This window comes from Larimichthys crocea, chromosome XIV (assembly GCF_000972845.2).
Source record: "Larimichthys crocea isolate SSNF chromosome XIV, L_crocea_2.0, whole genome shotgun sequence".
NCBI classification, from domain to species: Eukaryota; Metazoa; Chordata; class Actinopteri; family Sciaenidae; genus Larimichthys; species Larimichthys crocea.
In genome coordinates this window covers 1,934,465-1,961,707 of record NC_040024.1, presented here as the reverse complement: position 1 = coordinate 1,961,707, position 27,243 = coordinate 1,934,465, and the positions used below count along the sequence as shown (strand labels likewise).

The following is a 27,243-nucleotide window of genomic DNA, read 5'->3' as shown; positions in this document are numbered from 1 at the left end:
AAGACATCAGATTATGTATTCAGGGGAAAAGACTTCATTTAGTTTTTCTGTCAAATCTCCAAGATCTCAAGCCTCATAGGCAAGCTTTATTCAGATTTGATCTCATAAAGACAGTTTGAAGTAAAAAAAAAAAAAAAAAAGGAAGACATTTATTTGAAGAAAAAGTAACATCTAATAAGTCTACTCTTGTGTCTTTTCTCTCTTTTTTTCTATGCATTCCCTTTGGACCCTCTCCTGAAGCTGAAGAGTATGCTGTTGAAGGTAAGACTGATGCTTTTACTTCTCAGGCCCTCTGATGGCTTCCCTTAATGCTGCCATGGATGCTGATGCTGGCTGCTTGTTAATGTTGTATGCCCTCCCTCTGGGGAGGAGCATTGTCAGTTTGGACTGCGGTTATAAGTGACTTCCAGGGGGCCTAAATTACAGTTTCTGACAAAAGTGACGGATTTATGCCAAAATGATCTCTATTTTATCTCCTTGTTTTTTTAATGTTGTCTTTTTTTCATTTTAATTTTGTTTTGATTGCAGTTAATCTCTCTCTATATGGCTATATATTTCACTCAGGAATATATTCATGCACTTAAAATGGAAAATGGAAAGGCAGCTTGGCACTCCTGAGTCGATTTACCGGTTAACAAGGTTTTGTTAAGGTTAACAAGATATGACATGGTGGTTTTGAGATGCTGTCTTCCTGCTTTCCTTCCTGTCCTATCTCTAAAAAAAGTTGAATGAAGGCTGCCAGTCGGGGCCCCTGAGGGGCCTCATTAGCCCTTCGGCCAGGCACTAAACCAGGGCTGGATGTAGCAGACTATATGGATAGATCAGCCTTTCCTTGTCTGTCTGCAGGCTGCTGTCTGTCTCGTCTTTGCACTGTTCAGGAAGAGGTTCACCCACTGGTTGACTGAGTCTGTTTGTCAGTCAAACAGACATTTGGATCGACAGAAACAAGCTTTTTTGAATCTGTGCATTGAGTAGAGAAGTGTGGGCATGGACGTGTGTTTGCATGTTCTGAGTTGCATTTCCTCCTCGCTGAGTTTGAGGTGATGGATTACCTATCACACGGCCTGAACCAGCAGGGGAAATCACAATGACAAACACCCTCTTGCTCCAGGTTTTCTTTAAAGCTGAAAACTTTAGTGCTGTATTTATTTCTCGATCTTTTAACCAAGCATGAGTTGTTTATCTTGTTAGATAGTGGAAATATAAAAGCATATGTCATAGTGTCATTTCATTGTTATCAGCTAACCCAGTAAACTCTATTTGAATTCTGGTCTGTGCTTAGTATGTAGAAAGCGTGCACTACTTGTAGACTGTTTGAAACTGACATTTTCTCCATTTCTTCTTTCATGCAAGTCCCTCAGTAATGACTGTGTGTGTGTGTGAGTGCCCTTGCAGTCAGGACCCATGTCAGCAGCGCTGCAGCCCTTGATGGTAAAATGTCAGGGGGAAGGTTGCGTTCAGGAATAAATGGTGGCAATTGCGCAATTCTGTCTGACAGAGTAGCCCCTCCAGACTAATGTGAGGTGAGGGGCAAGAAAGCTTCGTGAGAGAGAGGTGGAGACTGAGCAGAGAAGGGTGACGAAGAGGAGTGACTTGACTCTGTGATGAACCAAAAGAAGGGTTGGCAACTCCTGAGGGACCCTGGGGTCCTCTGTTAACTTTCATCAGACTACAGAAATAAAACCAGACTCTCCAACAGATGTACAGATGAGAGTTACAGCAGAAAGTAAGGTACCCAAGATCTATATCGTGGGCTGTTTGGGTACATCAAGGTAATGTCACTCACTTAGGCATAACCTTTTAGCTCAGCACTTGCAGTTTTCTTACTGATTTGAACTATATTCTGTAGATATTTTCTTTGTACTGGACAAGGGCGTGTGTTGTAGGTTAAGCTTCCTATTAATTATTTGGGCTCGCGGCAATTTGAGAGGGGAACACCTCTCCTTGTACAAAGGTCTAGGTGTTTTCTCTAGCAACACCATAACTCTAATATGAAAGATCCCATGGGTTTTTAAAGAATTATAAAAAGCTTTTAGAGTTTATTTTGGCTTGGAACATACTCCAGGGTCAGAATTCAGTGTTTAATGGCGAAACTTACTAGAACTGAAAAGTCCTAAACTATGAATGCTAGCACCTCAATTTGTGCTCTCTAAAGCCATGTCATTTAATTAAAAGCAAGCAGTTGTGTCCCCTGTTCCCAGGGTGTTGTGTATCAACAAGACAGTTCAATAGATTTATTTAATGGCTCATTGTCTCTGATACCAAACCCTCAGTGTGCTCCTGAACTTCTTTCTCCTATTTTTAGGGTTTCCCTGTGAACGTATTTGGTCTAATTAGTGTCGCTGACCATGTGTTCAAAGGTTGGTTGAGATTGATGATGTAGCGAGATGTTGAAAGCCCCTGGGAGGCTGATGCCCCTGGAATGCGGCCGGTGGCCCTCGTTCTTACACTGTAGGGCCTCGATTGATGATCTGCCTGCGACACTGACCTGTTTTTACCAGAGAGCCAGACGCGCATTGCCATCTGTGTACTGATAACCAAGCATGTCCTCTCCCTGGAGGACTGCATGTGTGATGTATAGTTTCATTATGTAAGCACAGGTTTGCCTCATTGCTTGGCGCGGTGGTGTTCCTGGTGAGGCTAATAAAGAAATGATACTAGTGGTAGCCTAGAGGTTAGGTGAATGTGTTTGTGACCCAGAGGTAGCCATTTTAACCATCTGGATCTAATAGGAGAATGTAAACTGTCAACTGGGTGTCCTTGTGCTAGGCAGACACCTTACTACACCAAGTTGTGTTGGAGGTGCTAAAAGTGGTTGATAAAGTCTGTACACATATATATGTATGTTCATTTATTTATTTATTTATATATATATATATATATATATATTATATATATATATATATTCTACATAACATACTATATACACACACACACACACATATTTCAAGCAGTATTTTTGAAATAGGTTTGTGCATGTTCAACTGACTACCCCTGGTTAAGAAACTGTTACAAAAAGAAGAAAGAAAACATTGCTGAGGCAGTACAAATGCACGCTGTTGATTCAGATGCTGAAGGATAGCCATTTTTGATTTTCCTCCAAGTGATGGTCTGACAGACCATGACCATGACCATGAACACAGCTTAGAGAAAAACCACTCATATACAATTGGACAGTAACAGATCAAACTTAACCCTGGCCAGTGTGGCTGGCCTCTGTGACTGGCTGATAGATTTAGTGACCTGGTGCTTTGTTTGGGTGAGGGATGTTCTGAGCTGCCTGCGCCGATCTTAATCAATCTGATCAAGGCTAATGATCTTTTCTCTCTGAGTCAGGCAGACCTCCAACTTAATCTCACCCTCGGGGGAGGACAATAACAATTTTTCCTTTTCCCCAGTGTAAAAAATGGAGTTTGATGTTGGCTAGAGATACAGGATTAAAGATCTGAGTGTGGCCTGTAGTTGTAGGAGATTACTTTGGATCATCTAAACCAGATTATGGATTTTGTTCTTATTTTCTGAAGAGAAATAAAACAAAATCATGGACTAAAGACTGAATGTTTTCTAAATGTATGTGCATCAAAGCAACAGAAGGAGAAAACACAAAGTAAAGCAAATATTAAATGCACTGATGTCATTGTGGTATTAACCTAGATTTTGTTTGTTTCTTGCACAAATGGTGCTTGTACATGATCCTTATTCAAATTCCAACTGCTGTCGTTATTTTTAATACCATTGGCTAAAAGGCCGACCTGGGTGATGAGAACTGTTTTGATCTTGCCAAAAAAAAAAGAAGATACATTTCAGTAACAATTGAGAATGATAGATATTTATTTGTATAACATCACAGCATAACAATGCTATTTGTCCGTTCTTTCTGATCAATATAGCTTAACTGTGCATTTTTTATTGAACACACAAGAGTTTTGCAGTGTTCAAACAAAGCAATCGATTGTGGGAGATTGTTGGCTAGCTTTTTATTCACAAGCACTTGAAAAGAATAGGCTGCAGCCTGCAAATAAACAAACAAACACACATGCACACAGTAACCTCATTGGAAGAGAAAATTGACCAAGGAAGGGTGGAACAGAACTGAATGGCGGCATTCTTCAGCTTTGAAATTGCTCAAGAGCCTTTGGACAGTAGGGGGCCTTGATGTTGCCTCTAGCCTGCCCAGCCTCTGCCAGATGTTGCAGTGAGATAAAGCATCCTCAGGTCCTGGAGGAGCCAAAGTCCAGCCATGCCTGTTCTCATAAGACGTTAATTTCACCCCACTCAGCTCTCGCTCGTTTCTCTCTTTCTATTTTTCTGCTTTGTGATAACAAAGTCTAAAGGGATGGAGTGGGCGTCCACTTGTGAGCAACTCCAGATGCTTCAGTGTCAACATGCGTGGCCACAGGCAATACTGTTTGCTGTGATGGAGGGAGAAATGGATTGGACAATGCATGGCCTGGAGCTCTTGTGTTGTATAGTGTTTGTGTGTTTGTATGTGTGTGTGTGTTTGTGTTTGAAGAAGAACATTAGGTGTGCCAGATTTTGTTGCTCTGCTTGAGTTTTTTGGTTGCTTTTGCATTTAGAGACGAGTGCATTGCTGTAAAACTAAAAAAAAAACATTCTCCAGCTCAGCCTCTATCCGACACTTGTACACATGCAGGGAAATGTAGTTTTGGCTTTGTGGTCGTGATGCTCTATGATAGTTCTTTGTCAAATTGTTAGTTTAATTATTTTGAGTAGCTAATAAGTTGCAGCAGTATTTATGTCATATGCCATATTACATTCCTCGCAATGTTTTTGAAATCAGTTTTTCCTCTACCTACCACATGCAAGACATAACTTCAGCACTTATACTGTATTACAATGACATACGACAATGAGCTTAGGAAGGGATTTCAATGCTTTCTTCAAAGTACTCTTTCTCCTCTGTACTAAAATGAAATTTTGTTTTGCACCCCTGTGCCTTTGTGCTTTCGAACTAGGAAAAAAAAGGCAGTCTTTTAAGGATTTCCCAATGGACCTTGGGGTTATGGGGTATTTGGAGTTTATATTGCCTCGTCTCTCGTTTGGTTGTCTTCACCAACTAATTTATGCCCGGTCAGGGATACAGTCTTAGTAATCCTCCACTCTTTTCTAGCCCTCTACAGCTATCACTCTATGGTTTTTTTTCTCTCTCTTCCTTTTCTCTTATCCCTATACCTATCTTTAGCTTTATCCCTGTCTCATCAATCTCCCGCTTTGTTGTGCCTTCATGCCACCTATCTGCACTCCTCCTCCCTTTCCCTCCACCAGTTCTCCAACTCTTTTTCTATGTCCTCTTTTCTTAGTCTTGATTGACTTCTTCCCTCTTCTGGTAGATAAATGTACAGGATGATAGATTCCTGTATAGGAAGCTATGAAAGGCAGCTTTTTTCTTTTACTACTGGGCCATTTAGATTATAACTTGCTTTTACAGATATGACATGTAATTGAATTGAAAGACATTTATTTGCCAACATATTATGTAAGTATATGCAAAGGCAACACCTGAAGGCTCAGAGCATCCATTGTAAGTCCTAGAGCTTTGACCTTGTTCTTTTGGAGGCTCTTAATGTTTGACACTATCATAAGACATCATATTTACTAATGTACAAAGTAGAGTAACCTACCAGGGCTATCCTTGCAGTCGTGTAAAAGTGCAGTTTAAGACCTATTGAGAACATACAGTAATAGTCAGTACCCATATGAAAAACACAAATAAAATAAGAATAACCTCAAGCAAAGTAGAGATGTCTAAGCTGACAAGATTGTTGCCACTCTATTTACACTGGAGCCCAAATGCCAAAAAAACTTGTTTTCTGTCATCTGAAATCTGGGCAGTTTGCACTTTTACTATTTTATATTCTCTCTCGCGGCCCTGCTGAAAATGCTTTTGCCATTAATGATGGAGATCTTTAAACATTTGTCCATGTGCATTGTCCTGAGAATAAATCCATTTCAATGAGGCCTACGTCTAATTTCCCTGAACACATTACAGTAAAAGAAAGACATCAAATACAGCTTGAGCTGAAGCTCATGTCAGGATAGGTGTTGTCATGAGTAGTATTCTAAAGCATACATTTCTGGTGTGTGTGTGGGCGTAGATTGTCATGCTTAGAGATGAGAACTGATTCTATTGATACCAATGCCATTTATGATTCTGTTTATCGGTCTGATTCTTTATTGATTCCTGATCATTTTTTCGTGTGAAATACATGACATTCCTGGAATGTAAGCCCATGTTGCATAGAAAGATGTTTCAGCATATTGCATATTAATTTTGATGTCATTGTTTTACAACGTGAAACGGTAAAAAAAAAAAAAAAAACCTGCCTGTGTCAATAACAGGAGTTAAGAGGCCCACGCTCTCTCACTCTCTCTTTCTCTCTCACTCTATTATTTCAAGAGTTTTCGAACACTCGGATACCTGCAGCCTTTTCTGAATTCAATTATGCAATGAAATGCCACTGACGCCAAAGCTAAGAGTCCTTGCTGGCCAGGTGACACTGTGAGAGATTGCATTTGGGCAGAGCCCGGTGAAAAGTCCATCTCCTGCCCGTCGCCCAGCCAACAGCCAGTGCTGAGAAAATAAAAGCACTCACAGTTCATCCGGCTCCTAAGCCAAAAGTTTGAGGAAAGTGGTTACTGACACATTTTACTTTTGTTGTACATGTGTGCATGTTTTTTGTTTTTTTTTTGTCTGCAAATGTGTTCGCCACAAGACAAATTTATCACTTACTTTAGATGTGTTTGTATCTGGAATACATGTGTATATTTTTCCATGACATAACCCCTCTGAAGTCTAATACCAGACTACCGATAAAGTCTCAGACGAAAGCAAACAGGTTCTTCACTCTAATTCATTCACCAGGTGAATGTTTTGACCGTCTTGTTTGGGGCTGGGCCTTTATTCGTTGTCTAAATTTAGTAAGTCTACAATTATGTATGAAGGGCTGTTGGTGGCACTGAGGCAGTGCAGAGAGAAATGATCTGGTAAAATTGAGATCAATAGGCCGGCGAGATGAATGAGTGACCAATAAAAGAAGGGAAATGGGGAATAGAGCTATTCTCTCCTCATCCCTCCCTCAATTTCATAATGGGAAAATGGTAACACTTGAGTGAGCTTGTTTTGCCACTAAGGACCTCCCTCGGCTTGCATGTAAAATGATATTCTTTTGGGATTCAAGTAGAGGGTAGACTGGAGAACATGTTTTTCTTTTCCTCCATCTACTTTTTTGTTTCTCATCTCTTTTCACTTTGTATTCTTCTGTCGTCTTTTGCAATCACCAACTCGCTCTTTCGGCATGTGTTATTTTTTCTTGAACCCTCTATTTCTCGGCATTACCTTGATTCTTTTGTTTGTATTTATTATTTTGACTCGCCACTTTTTGCTTTTCAAATTGAATTTGTTTACCTTTAGAAATAAATGCTGTCTGATTTAACCTCAGACTTTAAAGTCAGTTCACATGACTGACATGACACATGAAAGGGAAGGAACATAACGTAACATATTTGCCAATGTGATTGATTATTGGGTTTTTGGAGGATGCGATTACAGCATTTAACTGTTATGTCAGAGGAAAGCCAGAGCACAAAAAAGCATTTCTTTTGCCCTACAAACCTGTGCAGTGATTTGCAGACCCCTTGTCTGCCCCTCACCACCTCAAAGTCAAAGGAGCTAATAGTGGAACTGAGGAGGGCAAAAACACCAGTGACCCCTGTTTCTATCCAGGGGGTCCCTGTGGATACTTTAGAGGAGTATAAATACCTTGGTGCCGGACAATGCTGAGGATGTTTTATGAGTCTGTTGTGGCAAGTGCGATCTTCTTCGCTGTCACATGCTGGGACAGTGGGCTAAAGATCGCAGACACCAACAGACTAAATAAACTAATCAGGAGAGCTGGTGATGTCGTGGGGGAGGAGCTGGATACTCTGACGACCGTGGCAGAGAGGAGGATGCTGTCCAGGCGTCAGTCCATATTGGACAATGTTTCACACCCTCTCTATGACACGCTGGCTCAGCAGAGGAACTCCTTTAGCAGAAGACTCCTCTCACTTAGATGCACCACAAAGCGCCACAGGAAATCCTGCCTGCGGTCATTAAACTCTATAACGCCTCCCTCAGAGAGTCAGACACACTCCCTCCTGTAATCTGACATATTTGTTTAACATATGTTTTTGTTTGTTTGTATACCTGGAGTATTGTAACAAAAATTATTTCCCCCAGGGATTATTAAAGTATTTCTGATTCTGAAGTCAAACAATGCCTTTAACCCAAGTTCAAGCCTTTTGTCAGTAAACACTTGAGGCAAGCTGCTGAAATGTCCTTTAGTAAGACACCTACCAGCTAAGGGTGCGCTCCACTGTAACTGATCCTGGCCTTTGGCCTCCCTGTGGATGAGCAGGAGATATATAAAATATAGCAACTTTGAACACTTACAGAACATTAATCTCCACATATTTTCTTCAAAAGACCAAGCTGAAGAGCTGGCTGTTGTTTTTTGGAGACCTTGTTTGAAATACAGATATAATGCATTTCCGATTTATTCACTGTTGACATTAGAACATAGTCTATTAAACGTTTAGTCCTGATGATCCTTGAGGTGCTTGGAAAAGATAAATGGACATTTTTACACAACAAAAATGTGTAAAATGACAAACATACCAGACCTTTTGTCATTTTAAAACTTCCATCCTTGTACACCACCTACATGAAGAATTGTTCCCCTTTTCTGATAATGGTAATGCATAGGCTAAAAAAATGTTGACTGACAAGCAAAATGACAAATTTAGAAAACCCCTGAATCCCCCAAAATATCTTTAGGCTTAAGTGTTTGATTTAAGAATCCAGATGTAAGTTTTCCTCATTGATTCTGTATCTTATATTTGAGTGTATGGTGTGCGTCTTAGAGATGGACAGAAAACACATCTCCACTTCAATTTTCATAGGTGGATAACTTGTTTTGCAGCACATTTGACATAAGCCCAGGATTTAATGTTCTTCGATTCAAGCCAACAATTTAGACTAACATTTGACTATAGCAGCTCCAATATAACAGCTCCAAAGTCAAATCTGCAACATTGCAGGTTTAGTCGGATTTAGCTGGATTAGGACCAGGCCTTTTACTCCATCCATGAACATAGACTCAGACATAGCTGCTCAAATTCTTTGGTGTTCAAATGATACATTACAGTTTTGAAACACATTTACTTCAAGTCTAGTTCATTAGTCCCTCATTTTAGTTAGAATATATTCATATAGTGAAATGATATTTAATATAACACAAAGGCTGGGATTACCATCTTAGAAAGTAGAAGTCAAATCTGTGTCAGTCCTAAAGTGTTTGTAGCTCTTTGGTCAATTTTTAATATGTGCTGCAGAAATAGCAGAAAAATGGCAATATAAATCAAACAATGGAAGATATAAAGAGAAACCTAAACATTTTATTGAAACCATTTCCAAACAGGGTTTATACATGAGTCTGTAAGCTGCTATTTGCAGTCTGTGGAGGCCATTATGTCAATGACACACTCATAATTAAAAAATGAACACTGATTGAGCCCTTTCTTCTCCTGTATAAATTGACCTATATTAAATAGTGTAAAATAGAAATGACCACCATTTTGACTAAACAAAGACATGCAATTACACTTGGTTTTAAATTTGATTAACATTACTTTTATACTGTGCCACACATCAGAGGTCTTCTGATAATTATAATAGGGAATTTCTGCTGCCCTAGACAGTTTAAGATTAACACTGAAAAATGAATCCATCCTGGATTCAAACTTACAAAATTACAAAGTCACTGTTTCAGCAAACTGTACAACAAGGCCTTTCTTCATTTGTCACAGGATGACTCCTGCCAGGGTCTGCACACTGCTGATTTAATAAAAATGCCCTGCTTAAGTTTCTTTGGCTTTTTTGTTAACTATTAGAACATTTCACAAAAAAGTTTTCATCATTGTTTGATTAATATTTGCTGCTCTGCGACTGTGAGCATCACAGGTCTAACTCTCCGTCCCCTCCAGTGCAAACTAACTCAGAAATTAGAATGATTTTAAAATCAGCTTTGTGGAGTTGCCAAACACAGGATTTTTTTTCTAGGTTTGCTCAACTCAGTTCTCAACAGTCGAACTGTCCCTTTTACAACATCCCTGCTGACAGGGCTTGCCATTTTTTTCTCTCTGTACTGTCAGTGTGGCCTAAATGCTATGATAAGTTGTTATCAGAAACACCATAAATTTGTTCAGCAGCTGCCACAAAGTCTCACACTCTACAGCTCTTATTTATTTATCTGTCGCCTCTCCAATTCTCATAGGGCCAAAAAGGCGGAGCTTTAATGCCTCAGACCCTCAGTGCTTCCTTAGTGTGCTAGCTTAGGCCTGGCCTGCTTGCCTTCTCAGCATGCGATCATTAGAATTAGGGAGAGAGGAGTCGAACAAATGAAGGGAGTAAAGCAAGAACCGGGGTTAGAGGAAGATGAGGGTCAAGAGAAAGAAGTGCAAAGAGAGGAAGAAATAGATACATAGTGATAGGGAAACTAGAGACGAGGGATAGTGTGAGGAAAAGGCGGTGTTGGAGGAAATCTCAAGAGCTGAGGCATCAAACCAGCAGGCTGTTCAGGGGAAAGAGACATGGCCTAGATACTTCACTAGGATTCACTGTTAATGACTGTTCAGCTTCGCCAGGGTTTCATTTTGTCAACTCAGCCAGTGTCATCCACAAAGTGTTATTATACACTGCGTGACTGTTCGTGTGTGTTTATGTGTGTGTGTGCGCGTGTTGCAGGGACAGCACTGTTGACTTTTGTTTAGTACACAGCCCCAGTGGGTGTACCACTTGTTGTATTGCAGCGTCAGCAAAGATGTACAGCACCCCCAAAGCTTTTGGATTTGAACGTAAGGCGGACGATCTCACCAACTAGGTCATGCAGAATGTGCCGCATATTGATTTGGATATTTAGAAGACCAAGAGATCATTCACATCCATTCTCTGCTATAACTGTATTTGGTACCATTCTATTTGAAATTCTGACCATGACTCCTTGTATCAGCAGGTCAGGCACTTTTATTTTCAGGATTGTTTGAGTCATCAGTCCTGCAAAATGAACATGTAGAAAACAAGTGGTGTACCAATCCTGGTGGCACAGGTGGCCAGTAAGCTCGCAGTCCAGATTGGGTCTTTAAATCTATCTGAGCTATTTGATTTCTGCGGGTTTCACCAGGAAACTGAAAAAGACAACCATTTGTTTTCAAGGCTTGACAGTGGGCAATGAATGAAACCGATCCAATCCCACGGAACCTCTTTTTTTTGCTCTGTCTTCTTTAGCTGACTTGAGACCGACAAATAAATATTACACCTGTGGAGAATCCAGAGTGTTGTGGAGAAATTGCTGAGGTCAATGGTGACGTTAGGAAGGAAGAAAGTGTTTAGGAGCCTCTGATGTCGTATGCTGTATTATTTATTGATGCTTGGCCAAGAAGAATTAGAGACACTCGCAAAGTTCATCAGAAGTGCCTGAGTTGGTCTCACATTCTGACAAACTCATCCTGGTGGATCGACTTTAAACCCCAAGATAACACCACAAATACTACACTCCCAGAATTAGTCAGAGAATGTCTTTACCCATGCAGGTGTTATCGTCAGCATATTCTAGTCTGGAGACACAGATGTCTGTTTATGCAGATTGGAACATCAACAACAAGCTATCTATTATGTCTACGAAGGCAGCAATAGGTCTCTTCGACCCTGGTCACCACAGTGTTGAGATATGGTGGCACCTACTGTTCCCAATCAAAGCCAAATAATTAATACTGCCGAGGACCTCAAGGCCCACACGTGACCTTGTGTAACCTAAGGATAGAAAATTCCATAACACAGAGTATATCCACATCACTCTGCAATAGACTGAGTATGTGTCAGTGACTGTGTATGTTTGTGCGTGTGTGTGTGAAAGAAGGTGTTTGTGAATGTGCAGGGCCCAGATTAAGCTGTCACACAGGCCGTGAGTGGTCCCAGACAGGCTGATCAATGTGGGGCCAGCTTGCAGATAATGAAGTGGTTAGGTGTCCCCTGATGCCTTTAATTGAACGAGTGTCGCTGGCTCGGCCCATCTGGACAGAAAGCATGTGGACCGTGGTCTGAATGGCTGGTAAGGAAGAGTAACTTTGAAGCCATGTGACCCTGTGGATAGCTCACGAGACCGTAAATGGGTAACGTGGGAGGACAAACTAGCAACATTAATCTTTTAGCTTAATGTGCAGTCTGTACTGTACTGTAAATGTAAGCCTGTTTGTGCATGAGTGTGTGCTCCTTCTCAAAGGAATAATGTTGTGCACTGTGATAGTAAACATTTTATTTAACAGTCCACTCCTTAATTTATCATTTCTCAGTTCACTGAGGCTTTCCTCACAACTCCCCTGCTTTGTGTCTGTGTTGAATAATAAGTCAATATCGTTTGACTTGATCTGGAGAAGTTTTAGCTAGTGCTCTCTCTTTTCAGTCTATATCTCGTGCTCCAGGACCAGTGTAGGTGGATAGTACTGTCTGCTGTTGAGCTCAGCCAACGCCTCCTCATCTGGAAGTGCACTTCCACTACAGTCAGAGCTACAACTTTAAGTAGAAGGAAGTCCCTGAATGTGCTGTGGCCTTAGTTCCCTTATGATTTGAAAATGTAGAAGTGTGTGAAAGCACATTTATTTACATCCAGAGAGAGACCAAAGGCATAACCATAAACTGCCTGAGGGTATTGCTTTTGCATGCAGGGAGGAATTATTACAATCGCGGGAATCTTTTTTTGTGTGTATGTGTTTTACCGTTTAATCCTTTACCACTGTCAAAGGTGCTATTGTGAAATCTGCAGGCACTAGAGAGTGCAAGCTGAACAATTCAACACCTTAAGCGAGTGGCCCAGTTGAATAAGATAAGGTCAGAACACCACTCCTGATTTAGAGGATACAGAGCAGATCCCATCTGGACACTGACAAGAGCAGCCTCCCTCCTCTCTCTAAGCTAAGTCAATGAAGAGACCTTCTACCTGCCTTGTTCGCTGTTTCTGCTCTCCGTCAGACAGAGCCCCTATACACTATTCATAAACTTGGGCAGAGGGTTGTCTGACCTTTTTGCTGAAATGTTAGGGCAAATTAGTTGTCAGAGTAGTGAACGTGGCAGCCATGTTAAGCCCTAGCACCAGTCCCATACACCTCCACCCTCCTTCCTATGTTCACCATTTCACAGGATACCTGCTCTTTCTGCTACTGTAGCATTAATCCCACAAACACCATCATGAACGGACACTTTTGTCTCTGTTACTCTCATAGAGGTCTGATTGCAAAGTAAGGCAGACAGTCATGACGCCAAGTGTTTTAAACCACAATATTCATTCAGATTCACAAAGTTCAGCACAAAGAAGCAAATACAAGTGATTCACACACTTGCTTTATGCCCACTCTGCCTTCAAAAGCTTATCAAACGCAATACAAAAAACATGTGGTCCATTCCTCCTGAAAGCTTTTCCTCCCAGGTAAACTGTCGGTCAGTCCTTTCAATCAGAAATGAATTTGAAAAAATTTCTGCAGCACTCTGCTTCATATCCTTTGTGAATCACTGCCCTAATTCAGTCTATACATCACAAATCCTTGAATTACTATCACCCACTTTTACCCTGAATATAGAACAGCTTATAATGAGCCCTCAATGCAAGCAGCACCCGTTTTAAAGCAGAGTAAACACTGAGCTTGCTGAGCTGCTGGCCCCCAGAGTCTACGCATATTCATTACCTTACGTAATGGCTTTTTAAAATAAACACCACTGCATTCAGCGAGCATTAGTTATTCCTGCATAGCAATTAGCTCGACTGCTTTTTGTGTGTTTATGCTGGTTCACGTTTAGAAAACACCGAACGAAAGTTTGTGGTTACTCAGGAACAGGCCACATGTTTGTTTTCAGAAGTCTCAAATGTGTACAGTCTTACACTATGTTTTTTATTGTTCTTACTATGCTGCTGGCTTTCAGTGCCTTGATAGAGAGCGGTAATGTGGCAGTGGGGGAGGCTCTGTTGTCCTTAGATTTTTTGCATACTGTACTAGGAAGCCGCTCAGATCTGATCCATCAGCCCAGAAAGAGGCAGATTTTCTTTCATGTTTGCTTGAAAATATTCTGCATTTCCTGTATTCCCTTCCACTTGCCAATTTGTCCCCAGCCTGAACTTGATCTTATCTGGTGGTTGAGGGGTAAAACTCATCCCTTCTCCCCATAGGCCCGTTGCCTCTACTTTCTGACCTTAGCCTGACACTGTTCCTGCCTTTTGAAGACAAGCGAAGATCAAGTGCGGATCAAGGGGTTAGTCGCTCTGGTGATACAGGGTTTTTTTCCACCTCCCCTGTCTGTGGTTTGTGTTTGTCTGTGCTCTGTGGGTCGATGAGTCCTGCATGCTAAACTTTTGCAGTAATTGGGTGTGTGCCTGTTTGCAGTCAGCTCTAGCTCATCATTCAGCTTGAGAGGAAATCTATGGCAGAGTGATAAACATATTGCCAAGTAAGGGGATTGTAGGCCTGTGAGTGTCATTGTGCCCAGCGTTGTGTACACAGGATGACAGCACTGCATGCGGACAAATGGACACAGCGGTTGTCTAGGGTCAGCTTGTTCACCACTTTGGCAGCCTTTAGCAGCATTATGCATGACTAAAGACCAGAATAGGTATATGTATATTTCTCTCTTCTTAAAATTAATTAAAATGTATTTGCTAATACTCCAAGAACTGTCACACACTACAAAGTTTATCATGAACCATACATTGCTGTTTACAGAGATCTGTATCCAGCTTTCAGTCGCTCTACACAATCATCACTCTCTTCTCCGCACAGCAAGCAGGCAACCCAGCCAGTTTTACCAGCCTAGCGAGCAGCTACAGTGTCAATATAACGTCTCGCCTGCCCTTATTGTTTACTGAAGGTCATGATTAAGTGCCATGATGGAAAGCATAAACATCCATTTCATCCATATTTGATGAGTGACTGTCTCCCTCCTATTATACACAACAGGGGGAAACTGTAATCAACATCCACACACACTGTGAATAATTATTTACCCAGATAATGGCTGTGTTTATGCAAGCACAGAAAAAGGTTGCATTTTCCCCCCCTCTGTTTTTTTTTTCTGTCTATGATAAAGAGAACTCTGATTAGGTAATAGCATGACTGATTTCCTGTCGTTTCTATTGTTTGGCTTGTTCAGACTTCCACCTGGTCCGTCAACTAATGTTATTAGCCCCCTTCACAGAAAAACTCTTCATCTCAAAGAATAACGGCACCAGAATAAACTTAGCAACAAAGAGACAGGAATGGCGCATTTGACCAAACTAAAGATAAATCATTAAATGTCTATTACACACTCCTCTCTCAACTCAACAGAGGGGTAGATCATGGCTGCACTGAGCTGTGTGTTATGCTCAATTTCAGAGTCACCCTGTAAACCTTAGATTTTTATGAGATAGACCCCATTTCTGCAGGGCTGCACCACATTAAAGAGAATGTGGCTCCACAAATGAGGTCAGCAGAGCGGGCTCTTACATTAAGGGCATAGGAATCATATTGTCTGACTTCTACCTATTACAAATGGCACGTAAAGATTAGCATATAGAAATTGAGAATGATTGTATATCAGGACAGGGTCACACTGACACTTTATTAGATACACCCAACTTACAGTCACATAACAGTCCTGCCATCACCATGATTATTATAGTAGTTGTGAGAGGTGTTGATTCAACTATATGGTCATTTTGGACGATGTAGTTATCCAGACAGATGCACTTTTATTTAATCTTCATTTATATAAATGAGGTGGACAAATCAAACCTGGCAAAAAGAAACTTCTTGTAGTATAACCACTGTCCAATATTCATATTCACATAACAGCAAAAGATAAGCCTTTTTGAATGAATATTTCAATGTATTTAACATTTAGATAACTGGTCTAGCCTTCTGACTTTGGCACCACGTATTTTTCACAAACTAATGAATCCATATACTCAAGGTCCTGGTTCAAAACTGTTTAAATGACTTTAAATTATTGATACAAGAATGAAAGTTTAACTTGGAGGTTTCAAATCCTGAAATTGACGTGGGGCGATCAGCTGGAGAGATGTATTACTTTACTGGAAGTGTCGCAGTTGTAGAAAAGTGCATTCAAAATTGCACAACAGTAACAAAGTGGAGATTCTTTCCTCACAAATGAGTGACAGACCACAACTTGCAGAGAGCACAACAACCTGACAACAGCTTAATTTTGACCTGTCAGCAAGTTAGTCTGAGAATTAACATTATTGAGCACTGCAGTCACCTCTAACCCTGCTAATATAAATTTTATGTTTTCTTGAAAAAATCCCCCACCACACAATTTGTCTTTCTCCTTATTCTCTCATACTGAAGTCATTGCCTGTCACTGTTGTAGTAGGTACTATGACAGCACTGACTGATGCAGGTCCAACCAATGTATGACAGGCAGACACATGCCCACTCTGGGCCTCTCGCCCTTCGGGTCCTCATCTTGCCAACCTGTTTTCATTTCCAGCAGCCAGGCAGGTGGATAAAATAAATGATCACAGTTTAGCTTTTTTTCAGTGCTTGGACTGGTGGTTGGTTAGACATATGCTCCCCTACCAGCCTTTAAAACAAAGTCCTGGAAAATGTATCTTAGGCATCAACATCTCTTTCAATTGGCAGAACCAAAGAACCACAAGGATGTCTTGCCTCCTTCGTCATGCTTCTCTGTGTCAGCAAACAATGCATTGTTTGGATCAAAATGCCCAATGCTTTGAACCCACTGCACATTAGCTTAGGGGGGACGGAATGATATTAGAGCTCAGTAGGTTTGATTGCAGCAGGACAAACATTCTTGCCTACATGGAAATTTCAGTTTGCACCATTTCTTCAGGTTCATATTTTTGAAACAAGCTTTTAGTGTCACATTTACACTCGTACAAAGCAAACAGTACATTTCTGGCCTGCAGATTAAAAAAAATATATATCACAAAACAAAATTAAAAACTAGAATATGTAGAGTATACTCGAGTATGTCATGTGTAGTAAATGTAGTAAATGTGAAGCATGGTCACTCTTTGACATTTACGCCCATTTACATAGATTTAAAAGTAAAGAAAAGTAAAAGCACTTTTATGCAGTTCAACCTGTCTTGTTCCAGCAGGAAGGAAGGGGGAAGAAGCAACAACAATGCAACAGGTTGTGTTTTAAGGTTGAGGAAAATATTCTGCTGTTCTATCTGAACATTTTTCCCTCCTCCCCATGTGCTTTGCTGAGTTTTTCCTTTCATGGATTGGCATCACAATATGGAGCTGTTGCTCTAATTAACTAATCTGGGAGTAGGAGGTACAGCTCTATGCTTTTGAGGACTATTGAACTTTTATTTCACTAAATTTATATTGACCCCTGTTCCCTGTAGCATCGATCTGCGTTTTAAAAGGAACTGCTAGGACTCTTAGTACTCCACTTAAAGCTGCTGTGCTGTTTAGCCTTGGCACACTGCTGTCTTTCAGTTTCAGTCGACACTAGGTAAACTCTGTAATCAGCTCAGATCTTATTTGATAATGTAGTCATGTTTGCTCTGTTTAAAGTCTAGGAGACAACTGTTGACTGTTAACAGAATAGGAAATGTGACAACAAGCCTTAACATAAACAGAAATTAATTGGGATCTTTACACAAGTGTATCAGACGGTAGCAGACGGCCACACTAGCCATTAGTCCACGAAGCAATCCCAAAGACCCTGAAGAGACCAATTTACCTGCTATTTACTGCCACAACAATCTTAATGGGAGACAGAGGACACACAGAATGACATATCTTGTTATTGCTATTTCCTGGCTTAATTATTGTCACCATTTGGGGGCCCCAACAGGGCTGTCCTCTCCTACCCCCTGTTTTTTTCCCAGACTTCACCCTATAATAATCCTGTGTTATTAGTAGCCATTAATGTTCTCCATACTGAACTGTGCACTTCATATCCACAGCTGCTAAACTCCAATCAAGACTACTTTCCCTAGGCAGTACAGATTAGCACATCTAAGGAGGTGGATATCCAAAGTAAAAGGTCATAAAGCAAGTCAAATAGATGTGACTCAACTCTTCTTCTCGCATGGAAAATAACTGAACACTGTGAAATGTAATAAGAAGCTCATTTCTGCAGCAGAGTTGCTGTTTAGAATCCACATTATATTGATAAGCAATTTTCTATGAATGTTACGTCACAGCAGTAGTTGTGCATATTGTCTGTACTTATTCCTCTCATTGTGGGTGGAAGGATCACATAAATAACAAGCCCAAATTTCAGATGCCACACTCTTATTGTAGTCATTCGCTGCTTTGAGAGCAGCATGTGTACAACTACTGTTGGCAGAATGCATAAACTATGCTGGTGCCAGAGCTTATAGGGCCATTAGCCTCTCTGTCAGTGAGTAGATTTGCTCCTGTATTGGTGCAGTTTCACACTGTGTTCTGACTTTCAGACGCCCAAAGAGCTCTGTGCTGCCCCCATTAAATTTGCAGCTGCTTTTAAATGACCTGAGCTGCCAAACCCTCAAAGTCCCTCTTTTGAATTATGAAGCCGCCAGATGTGTGTGTGTGGGAGGTGGGTGGTATCATTATCAAAATGTTTTTTGTGAGACATTCTGGTAGACGGAGTATGGGTTTGATGTATTTCTGCTGGTATAATTTTTATTTGGTGTGCATGTAGTACTGACAAACTAAACACAGAACTGCAAATATGCAAATGAGCATATGTTTTTATGCATGTGATTTTGTGAAGATACGCTACATTTTAGATGCTTGCAGTGGCATGTCCTTTGCTTACAGAATTTGAAACAGGTTTTTCAGTTTAAAGCTTGAATGGAAAACACTAAGGGGAGTAATCTGTTGCTTGCAGTTGCCGCGCACTTTGTTTCCCACCTCGCAATTTCCACACAACCTTTTATGGTAATTCTCTATCTCACTGTCTTTTTGTCTCTTGTCGTACAAACATGGCCCACACATACATATTCTAATGACTGAATTCTTATCATCTGTACCTCTGTTAAAAGTTAGTTAAAGTAAGTAACATACAAGAAATTATTTGAAACAGTCATTAAGTTCTGGCTGAAACTTTGATGTTTTCCACTTTAGGATTTTGAAGTCACCTGTCTGTTTTAGTCATGATGTACATGAAGGTGTATAGCTTTTCATCTCAGCTCATAGATGTCCTGAAACATCATCTCATATACACTCAGTTAGGTGTTTAGGTCTCGAACCAGGCAGTTCCAACCACTGAGTGCAGTGAATAGCAGAGGAGGTTGACGTCAGTGAGACGGGGAAGCCATAAGATGAGTCGATTTTAAGTTGCAGAGGGAGATGGCAGAGTACAAGGAATCACAACTCTGCTTCCCTGCTTATTCATTCAGAGCTCTGTATGGAAATCCCATCGGTGTTTTAATAAAAAAGAGGCATCACTCAAAACTAGGCGCTGACACATTCTACCTTCTTTTAACATGTTTGGGGTCTCTTTTTTTTGCGGTCCCTACTTCCGCTATTTCCTTTGTCCTCCTGCATCTCTACTCTCTCTCTCTACATGAAATAACATCAGACATCTAATGAATATTTCATGACCCTTCTTTACCCCTGTGCAAATAATGGATGCTATAAAAATCATAAATAATAATGTGTGTGTGTGTGCATGTGTGCATGTGCATGTGTGTGTTCTTGCTGCAAAGGCACCCACAATATGTTCATGTCAACGAATAGAAACTTAAATGTTTTGTCATCAAGGACAGGGAGATTCATGCATGGGGCACTGCTGTTGAGGTGCTTCACATCAACACAAGACATGAGTACACAGATTCATATATTCTGTGTTTCTTTATCACATTTCCTCCTTTGTTTGTCCCAGATTTCAGACCCACGCACAAACTAAATACACCCCTCTCAAACTCTCGCTCTGCCTCCCTCTCACTCTGTGTCCTATTTCTTTTATCATACCCCTGACTGGGTGGCCCCACACTCTCCACATAAGAACTGAATTGGCTGATATACACAGCGACAAAAATCTAGGAGAGCACAAGACTTCACTTGAGGTGTAGTTGGATGATCTGTAATGCATTCTAGTCAGATATAACATAGTAAAATACACTGAATCTGATGTTAGAAGATGAAGATATTACACTGCTGTGTAGCTATGTTTTCCAAGAATGTATATACTATATACATATGATGATCTGAACATGTGGTGAGTCCATATGCAAGATTTAAAAAGATCCACAGACCCCAAACAAGCTTTAAATATCTTTTTATTGATTACTGTAACTTTCAGCAAACTGTATAAGCTGTATATATATTCACTTGCACTCTATTTAATTTTCAATATGTTGCATTTCTGTGGCCGAAGGCCCTTGTTCTTTTGCATAAAATCATTGATGCATAGCCCTGGCTTGAAAACGTCAATTCACCTGCTTGACTTTAATCTGGAATAGTGGGGAATCATCTTAATTCATTTCTTTTTATCTTTAGGTATTTGGTGCAGCTGTTCTGCTCATCAAATATCTTGGCCCTGATGTGAGTCATCAGAAAATGAAACATCCAGTAGTTTCAGTTCCTAAATTAGCTTGGCTTTATTCTTGTGATGCTGGGCTGCATGACGTTTTCCTTTTGCTTTGTTTCCTCTGTCCCATGGATGGCAAAGCAGAGATGCAGACATTTATTTTGAATTACTTAAAAAGATCCTTATATAAACGTGCTTTTAGCTTTCGTCCCTTGTTCTTGAGTTTGACAGCATTTCACTTTGAGTGTGCTATTGTGTCTCTGTGCATTACAGTGAACTTTGATTTGTTCTAAAGGAAGAAGTGGTTTCTCAAGATTTCCCCAGCTGCGGTGAAGTATGTGGTGTAATAGCAAGTCAGAGCTCAGAAGTTATTATAGGCTATTAAGAGGTATTTAAAATGTACTGGCATTGTGTCTTCAGTGGTACTGGATGGATGACTACTATTACTTTTAGACAAGGGGGCAGTCCAATTTGGATGAACTGGATGTTAGTAGTGTAGCCCAGTCTGATGGAGAGGCAATGAAGACATGATTTTATATTTAACTGTGTTTTCACACACCTAACTGTATTAATGATAGAAGTCACTGAATTTTGTTTAGAAGCGTTTGTCTCCACAGTGAAATGTAAGTAAATGAGCTGCACTTTGCCAAAACACGACTAATGTGTGATATGATGTTACGTCCAGATATAGGGGTATGAAGAGGTAACATAAAAACCAGATGTTAAGGTTAATAACCAAAGGAGTTTTATTATATGAACAGTTCAAATTGTTTCAACAAAAGGAGGTGAGGCAAAAGGGAACAAAGGGCACATGGGTACTGTTTAAAAGAACAAACAAATATAACAAAAAGAGCGATACTTTTCAGCGATAACAAAAAACATCAGAAACAGCACCCTTAAACTATTGTATCTAATAATTCAGTTACCATCAGATGAGGCGAGCTCACAGCACACAAAGAACACAAGCCGCCCTGATGGTGCAGAGCTTCTACAGTAGTTTAAATAGCCTTGACGTGGCTCATGGAGCCCTCCAATTCGCAGTACGTGGGAAGAGGCTCCGCCACTCCCGGCCCTGCACATCCCTGTGCAGTGTCGCCAATGTAACCCCGCCTTTCTTGATTATCCATACACATATACACTCTTACTTATACATATGATTTTATATATATTATATATATATATATATATATATATATATATATATATAACCTTTAAAACTAAGTTTCGCAAGAAATGGGTACTTGAGAACCATTACAGTGTTTATTCCAAGTGTCTCTCTATTTCCTCTTCTCACACTGGCAAATCAATAGCTAATGGACACTAATACAAGGAACAGAGCAAATCTCACACACCATGAGTGCCCAATCAGCCAGTGCTTTTCAAATAAAATCCACTTCAGTCGTTGCTGCTGATGGAGGCCTGTGGCCTGATTAAGGCAATTATTACCCCTTGTTACCTTACCCCATGTTCAAGCCTCTTTGGCTGATGGGGTATGTCCAGAGTCAATCATATGTGGACAAACCTATAGATCGGAAGCGAATTATAAAGAGAACCAACTCTCCTAAAAACTCACATTCACACATTTAATTTGTTTTAAAATAAGTGATTATTCATTGTGTGGCTGCAATCAGCCCACACTTAGTCATTGAATAGAGAAATCACCTCCTAAGCAAATGAATTCATGTTCTATTGTGTCTTTAAAGCATTTATTCTCGAAGTGGCTTCCTCTTATGTTTCGAAGTCTGAAAGAGTTGGAGACACCCACGGTGTCTGCATCACTTTGGATTGACAATATTTTCAAACCAACACATGCAGTGCTGTATCTTTTTGAATGGTAGGGAAACAGAGACTCATCCATATTTGTACAGTCAACACCTTTCCAGGGCGAATACATGTAAAGTTTTCATTTCATCAATGCCACACCATATGCAATGATGCCAGAGACATTTCACCCAATTTTCTTTGACTGTGTAGTGGAAAATTCTCCAGCACTGGGAAAAAATAAAACTGGAACAGGGCAGGAAGTACAGTTGAGAGGTTAATTCCACTGAGACACAGGTAAGAACTCTCCTTACCACTCGCTATGAAGGCCATAGAGACAGAAACAAGGAGCCCTGATGTTTGAGGTGGTATTTGGTTTGTAGGGTGAGCTGCTACCCACACAGGGTAATAACACCCCCACGCCTTGACAAAGATCAGGCTACTTGGCAATCTGACACACAGTGGGCCACTGTCAGGTCCTTACCGTGGGATTTATTCTGCCTTGGCTTGTATAAACAGTTTCTTATCTTATTGCTCCCCTGTTGGCTGCAGGCCTGCCCTGACAGCACGTAGCTTGAGAGGAGCCATCATTAGGGACAACTACACTCTGTTCACACAGCAGCTAAAAGTGTCCCACCACTGACTTTGTTTTTCTCACACATGTATCACCAACAAGATGTTTGAAAATCTATGTGAAGAGAAAAAAACAAAAAAAACAGCTGGACCTCAAAGATGCAGTATGCGCTATAAAATATCCCTGAGCATTTCTGTATGAATCTAATAAATCTCACATAAATTCACAAAAAGCAGTCATTCTGATTAACAAACAGCAATAATAATTTCGGTGCTAATTTCAGTTTGTTGAGCCAGTAAACAGTCAAGTTGCTTGCTTTATTTAAATTTAAAGAAACCCAAAGGTATACATCACAATAAAAACATGAAAAAAACATATAACTCTGTGTTGTGATACTTTTGGCAGTTGAATCATCAGCTTATCAGAATAGATACATAGATGGCTAAATAAATGTAGAAATGAAGAGAATTTTAGAACTGAAGGTCCTGCAGTGTGAATGTACTCACTAAGCTGCAGCACCCAGTGGAGAGACTGGATCATATGAGTGTGTTGTGTGTGTTGTGTGTGTAGTGATAGTGATTGCGCACACATGCTTATATGCAGGTCTGTGTTTAAAGCTGTGAGAGACAAGTACAATCAGCTCAAGTGTGTTGTTGCTTTAAAAATACTGCACAGTGAAATTACAAGATAACCATCATCCAGCAGTTGGTATTATCTGCCATGACCTGCTTCAGCATCCCAAAAACATTTTGCAGGGAGCTGCTCAAAGCAAACGTGTCTTACCTGGGTGAACATTTTACACTGTAGGTACATCTTCCTGTTAACAACCGCTTGTGCGAACAGATGGTAGGTTAGTCACACATACACACACACACACACACACACACACACACACACACACACATATGCATACAGTAGAGACTGAGAGGGAATGTAATGGAACTGTCCGTCAAGTCAAATCATTGACAAACATGGAATGTTTCAATCTATTTGAGCAGCAGAAGGCAGACAGAGGTCTTTGAAGAGGGCACGATAACGGCAATGAATTCTGTTCAAAATACAGATTCACAACAGATTGATATTTCAGACCATTCAGGAACATTTTAGTGTTTTTGGTTCTTCTGAAATCGCTTATACCAGCTATTTAACTCTCATAGAATACTTTTGAAACAACCCAGCTGAAATTTGTTGTTGTGAAACTGCAACTGGACATCAGTGTTTTCTAAAGTGTTGATTTGCTTCTGATTTGATTCCTTAATCCTGAATCCTGTGTTTTCTTTTCTCTGTTTTGTTTTTAGTGTTTGCATATTGTCTACTGTATATTTGTGTGTGTGTTGGTCTTTGTCCGTGCACCTGCATGCAGGAGGTAAAAGGGTTATAAATCACTGTCTCTGTGTGCGAGCATATGTTTGTGTTTTTCTTGCCTTCTCGGCCCGTTATGAGGCGCTGCTCGTCCTGGCAGTTGGAATGGATGGAAGTCATTATTTATGATACCGTCCACTTGTCACTGTGTGTTGTCACCACGCTGGCTGTCAGCTGCCACAGGATGGTAATCGCACAAATGCCATACGGCTAGAACCTGCTAGATAAGTATCTGTGGTAAATAACTGCATGGTGTGCTCTGCTCCTTGTGTGTTTGTGTGTGTCACAGGAAAAAGATAAAGCGAGATAAAGCTATGGACATGGATGAAGACTTCTCCACTCTGATCACATGCATGCACCAGATTAGATTTCTAATTTAAATCTGAGAAGGCTTTCAGCCTCAGGGTGATGCTCAGTTGATTGTAGTTTTGTCTCCCGTGTAGCATTTCATCATCCTATAAGTATTTAAAAAAAAAGAAAAAACCTGTGATGTCCGGATGATTTCTCTTCTATGTCTGTCTCCTTAACAGTGTGTACATTTACTGTCTTTAGCTTGGCTGACACCTGCTTTAAAATGGCAGTAAATGTGCTGAATTGCTTTGACCAAATAAATCCTTTTTTTTTTTTTTTTAAACTTCTTCCAAACTGGTCCATCTTTTATCTATTTATTTCAGTGTTGCGTCATCATCCTGACCAGCACACTGTCACGTTTATGAGCTCATATTCAACACACTGTAGACTAATGTGACCAGATTACACGGGACTCACACAGGAAGCGTTACAGCAGTGGAACGGCAGCGCCGCGGTTTAGCGGCGCCCTGTGTCAGCCGCGGAACGGCAGCGGAGCGAGCTGGCCGTATTCACGATCACGCGAGAATCCTGGACATACAGTGTATAAAGAAAACAACAACAACAAACAGCTGACTTTGCTTTTCCGACGTGGAGGAGATTATAAAAAGCATCTGTTGTGTCATAAATTATTGTGTGTTGTTCCACTTGAACAATTAGTCTCTCATCGTCCATGTTGAGACCCTTTGATCGATCTTTGATCACCTGGTGCCACCGGTCATGACGTAACATTGATGTGAAGTTGTAAAAAGCTACATGAACTGCGTATTGTGTTTTATTTTGAAAGGGGGTTTATTACATTGATTCTGTGTCGGATTTCCTGTCTGGTGCGTTCTGCTCTGTTGAAATTTACGAGGTTTAGCAGTGGCTCGCGGAAAAAATAGAAATGCTACGGAATGCTCGCGCAGTGGCGCGGAGAGACGCTTCTGTGAGTGCTCTCATTGACTAGACTGGCGGCTATTTGCTACGGTGACCGCGGTGCTGCCGTTCCGCTGCCGTTCCGCCTCCGGTGTGAGTTGGCCTTTAGGGCACATGGCAACATTTTAATGAATGGCAAAACAAGATATGTATCGTGCAGATAGGCCAAAGCCACAACAGGTGTGCAAAATATGTGCAGGTAACAATCGACCTGACTGCCAAATCATGATTAATTTAGAAAAGTCACCTGTTGGCGGGCTTAACAAATGTGTACAATGGAGCTGCCACGTCCTGCACTAAATCTTGTTCACCAGCCCAGTTTTCTATGTACTGAGATCCGACTGGAATGTTGCATATAAACATCTTCTTTTCTTTCCTTTGGGATTTGTATTATGAAGAGTTCAGCCAAATGAACAGTTTGTTCCTTTTGAAAAGAAGGATTAGAAAGTTGCCATTCTCTAAACTCCAGCTAGTTGAAAACCATGTATAACTGCATTAAGTTATAAATTCATGGTTTAAGTTTTGTTAACTTTAAATGAATATTTTAGCAAAAAATGTTTTTGTGATTTACAGTAAATGTCCTTGTGCTACACTGAATTGACCTGATTGATGACATTATCACTATACACTTCAAACTTCAAAACAGCTTTCTAAAATCTTCTGTGCCCTCCCTTTCGTCATTTTAGGCACTTTTAGATTCATGCAAGTGACAGTATGTCAAAGTTTGAGAAGACTTCTCATCCCACTTTTGCATAATTACAACCTGAGAAACGTCACTACTTATTTTGAGCAGATGTTTTGAAAGTGAACCTGCACTGAACATCTTCTCACTCTTCCCTGTCACAACAGTGAATTTAGACACCCTTTTAGTGCGCTAGGTGCTATGGCATACTCCAGATAAAGCACTCTGTGTGTGTGTATGCAGCTGGTCATGCAGGAGGGAAGCAATATAACAGAAGAGATAACGAAACCCCACTGAGGTAACGGGGTGGTTTGTTGGGCTTCAGACCCACACCACTCGCCACTTTCTCTTTGTGTATTTTTCTCTTTGTCTCTCTCCTTCCCCGTATAGTGACATTTTTCGGGGCTGCGTGACGCCTTGAATGACAACTAGGGGCTCTTTGGAGTGTATGTTGGCAGAGTGGCCTGGCTGAAGGAGATAAGGAGAGGAGGCCGCACACATGCACGCACACACACACACACACACACACACACACTCCCCGTATAGTGACATTTTTCGGGGCTGCGTGACGCCTTGAATGACAACTAGGGGCTCTTTGGAGTGTATGTTGGCAGAGTGGCCTGGCTGAAGGAGATAAGGAGAGGAGGCCGCACACATGCACACACACACACACACACACACACACACACACACACACACACACACACACACACACACACACACACACACACACACACATGCACATGCACATTGCCCATGCTTAAAAAAAATAAATAAATAAACACATGGTGACCACATACACAAAATCCAAAGGAAGTCCTGGTATGCATACATACACAGTCATACACATTATGGACATTTCTCCAAGCTTTTATGTGTCCATTGTTGTAAAGTGTCAACTAGTAAACAGAAATTGACATAAATTGATAAATTTGAAATGCATGCGACATTTCTGAAAATACTGATATGCTAAGCACCTATGGGGAGATAGATTTCTAAA

General features: G+C 40.7%; 1 protein-coding gene across 13 annotated transcripts in view; it reads left to right on the top strand.

The window, feature by feature from the left end:
• nrxn2b (neurexin 2b) overlaps nt 1–27,243 on the top strand; it is a 592,065-nt gene that overhangs the window by 109,157 nt on the left and 455,665 nt on the right. For all 13 annotated transcript variants that reach the window (XM_019268034.2, XM_027287992.1, XM_027287993.1 and 10 more), the window contains one exon: nt 241–261. In XM_019268034.2, the coding sequence (XP_019123579.2) occupies nt 241–261 (21 nt within the window). The remainder of the gene's footprint in view (nt 1–240; nt 262–27,243) is intronic.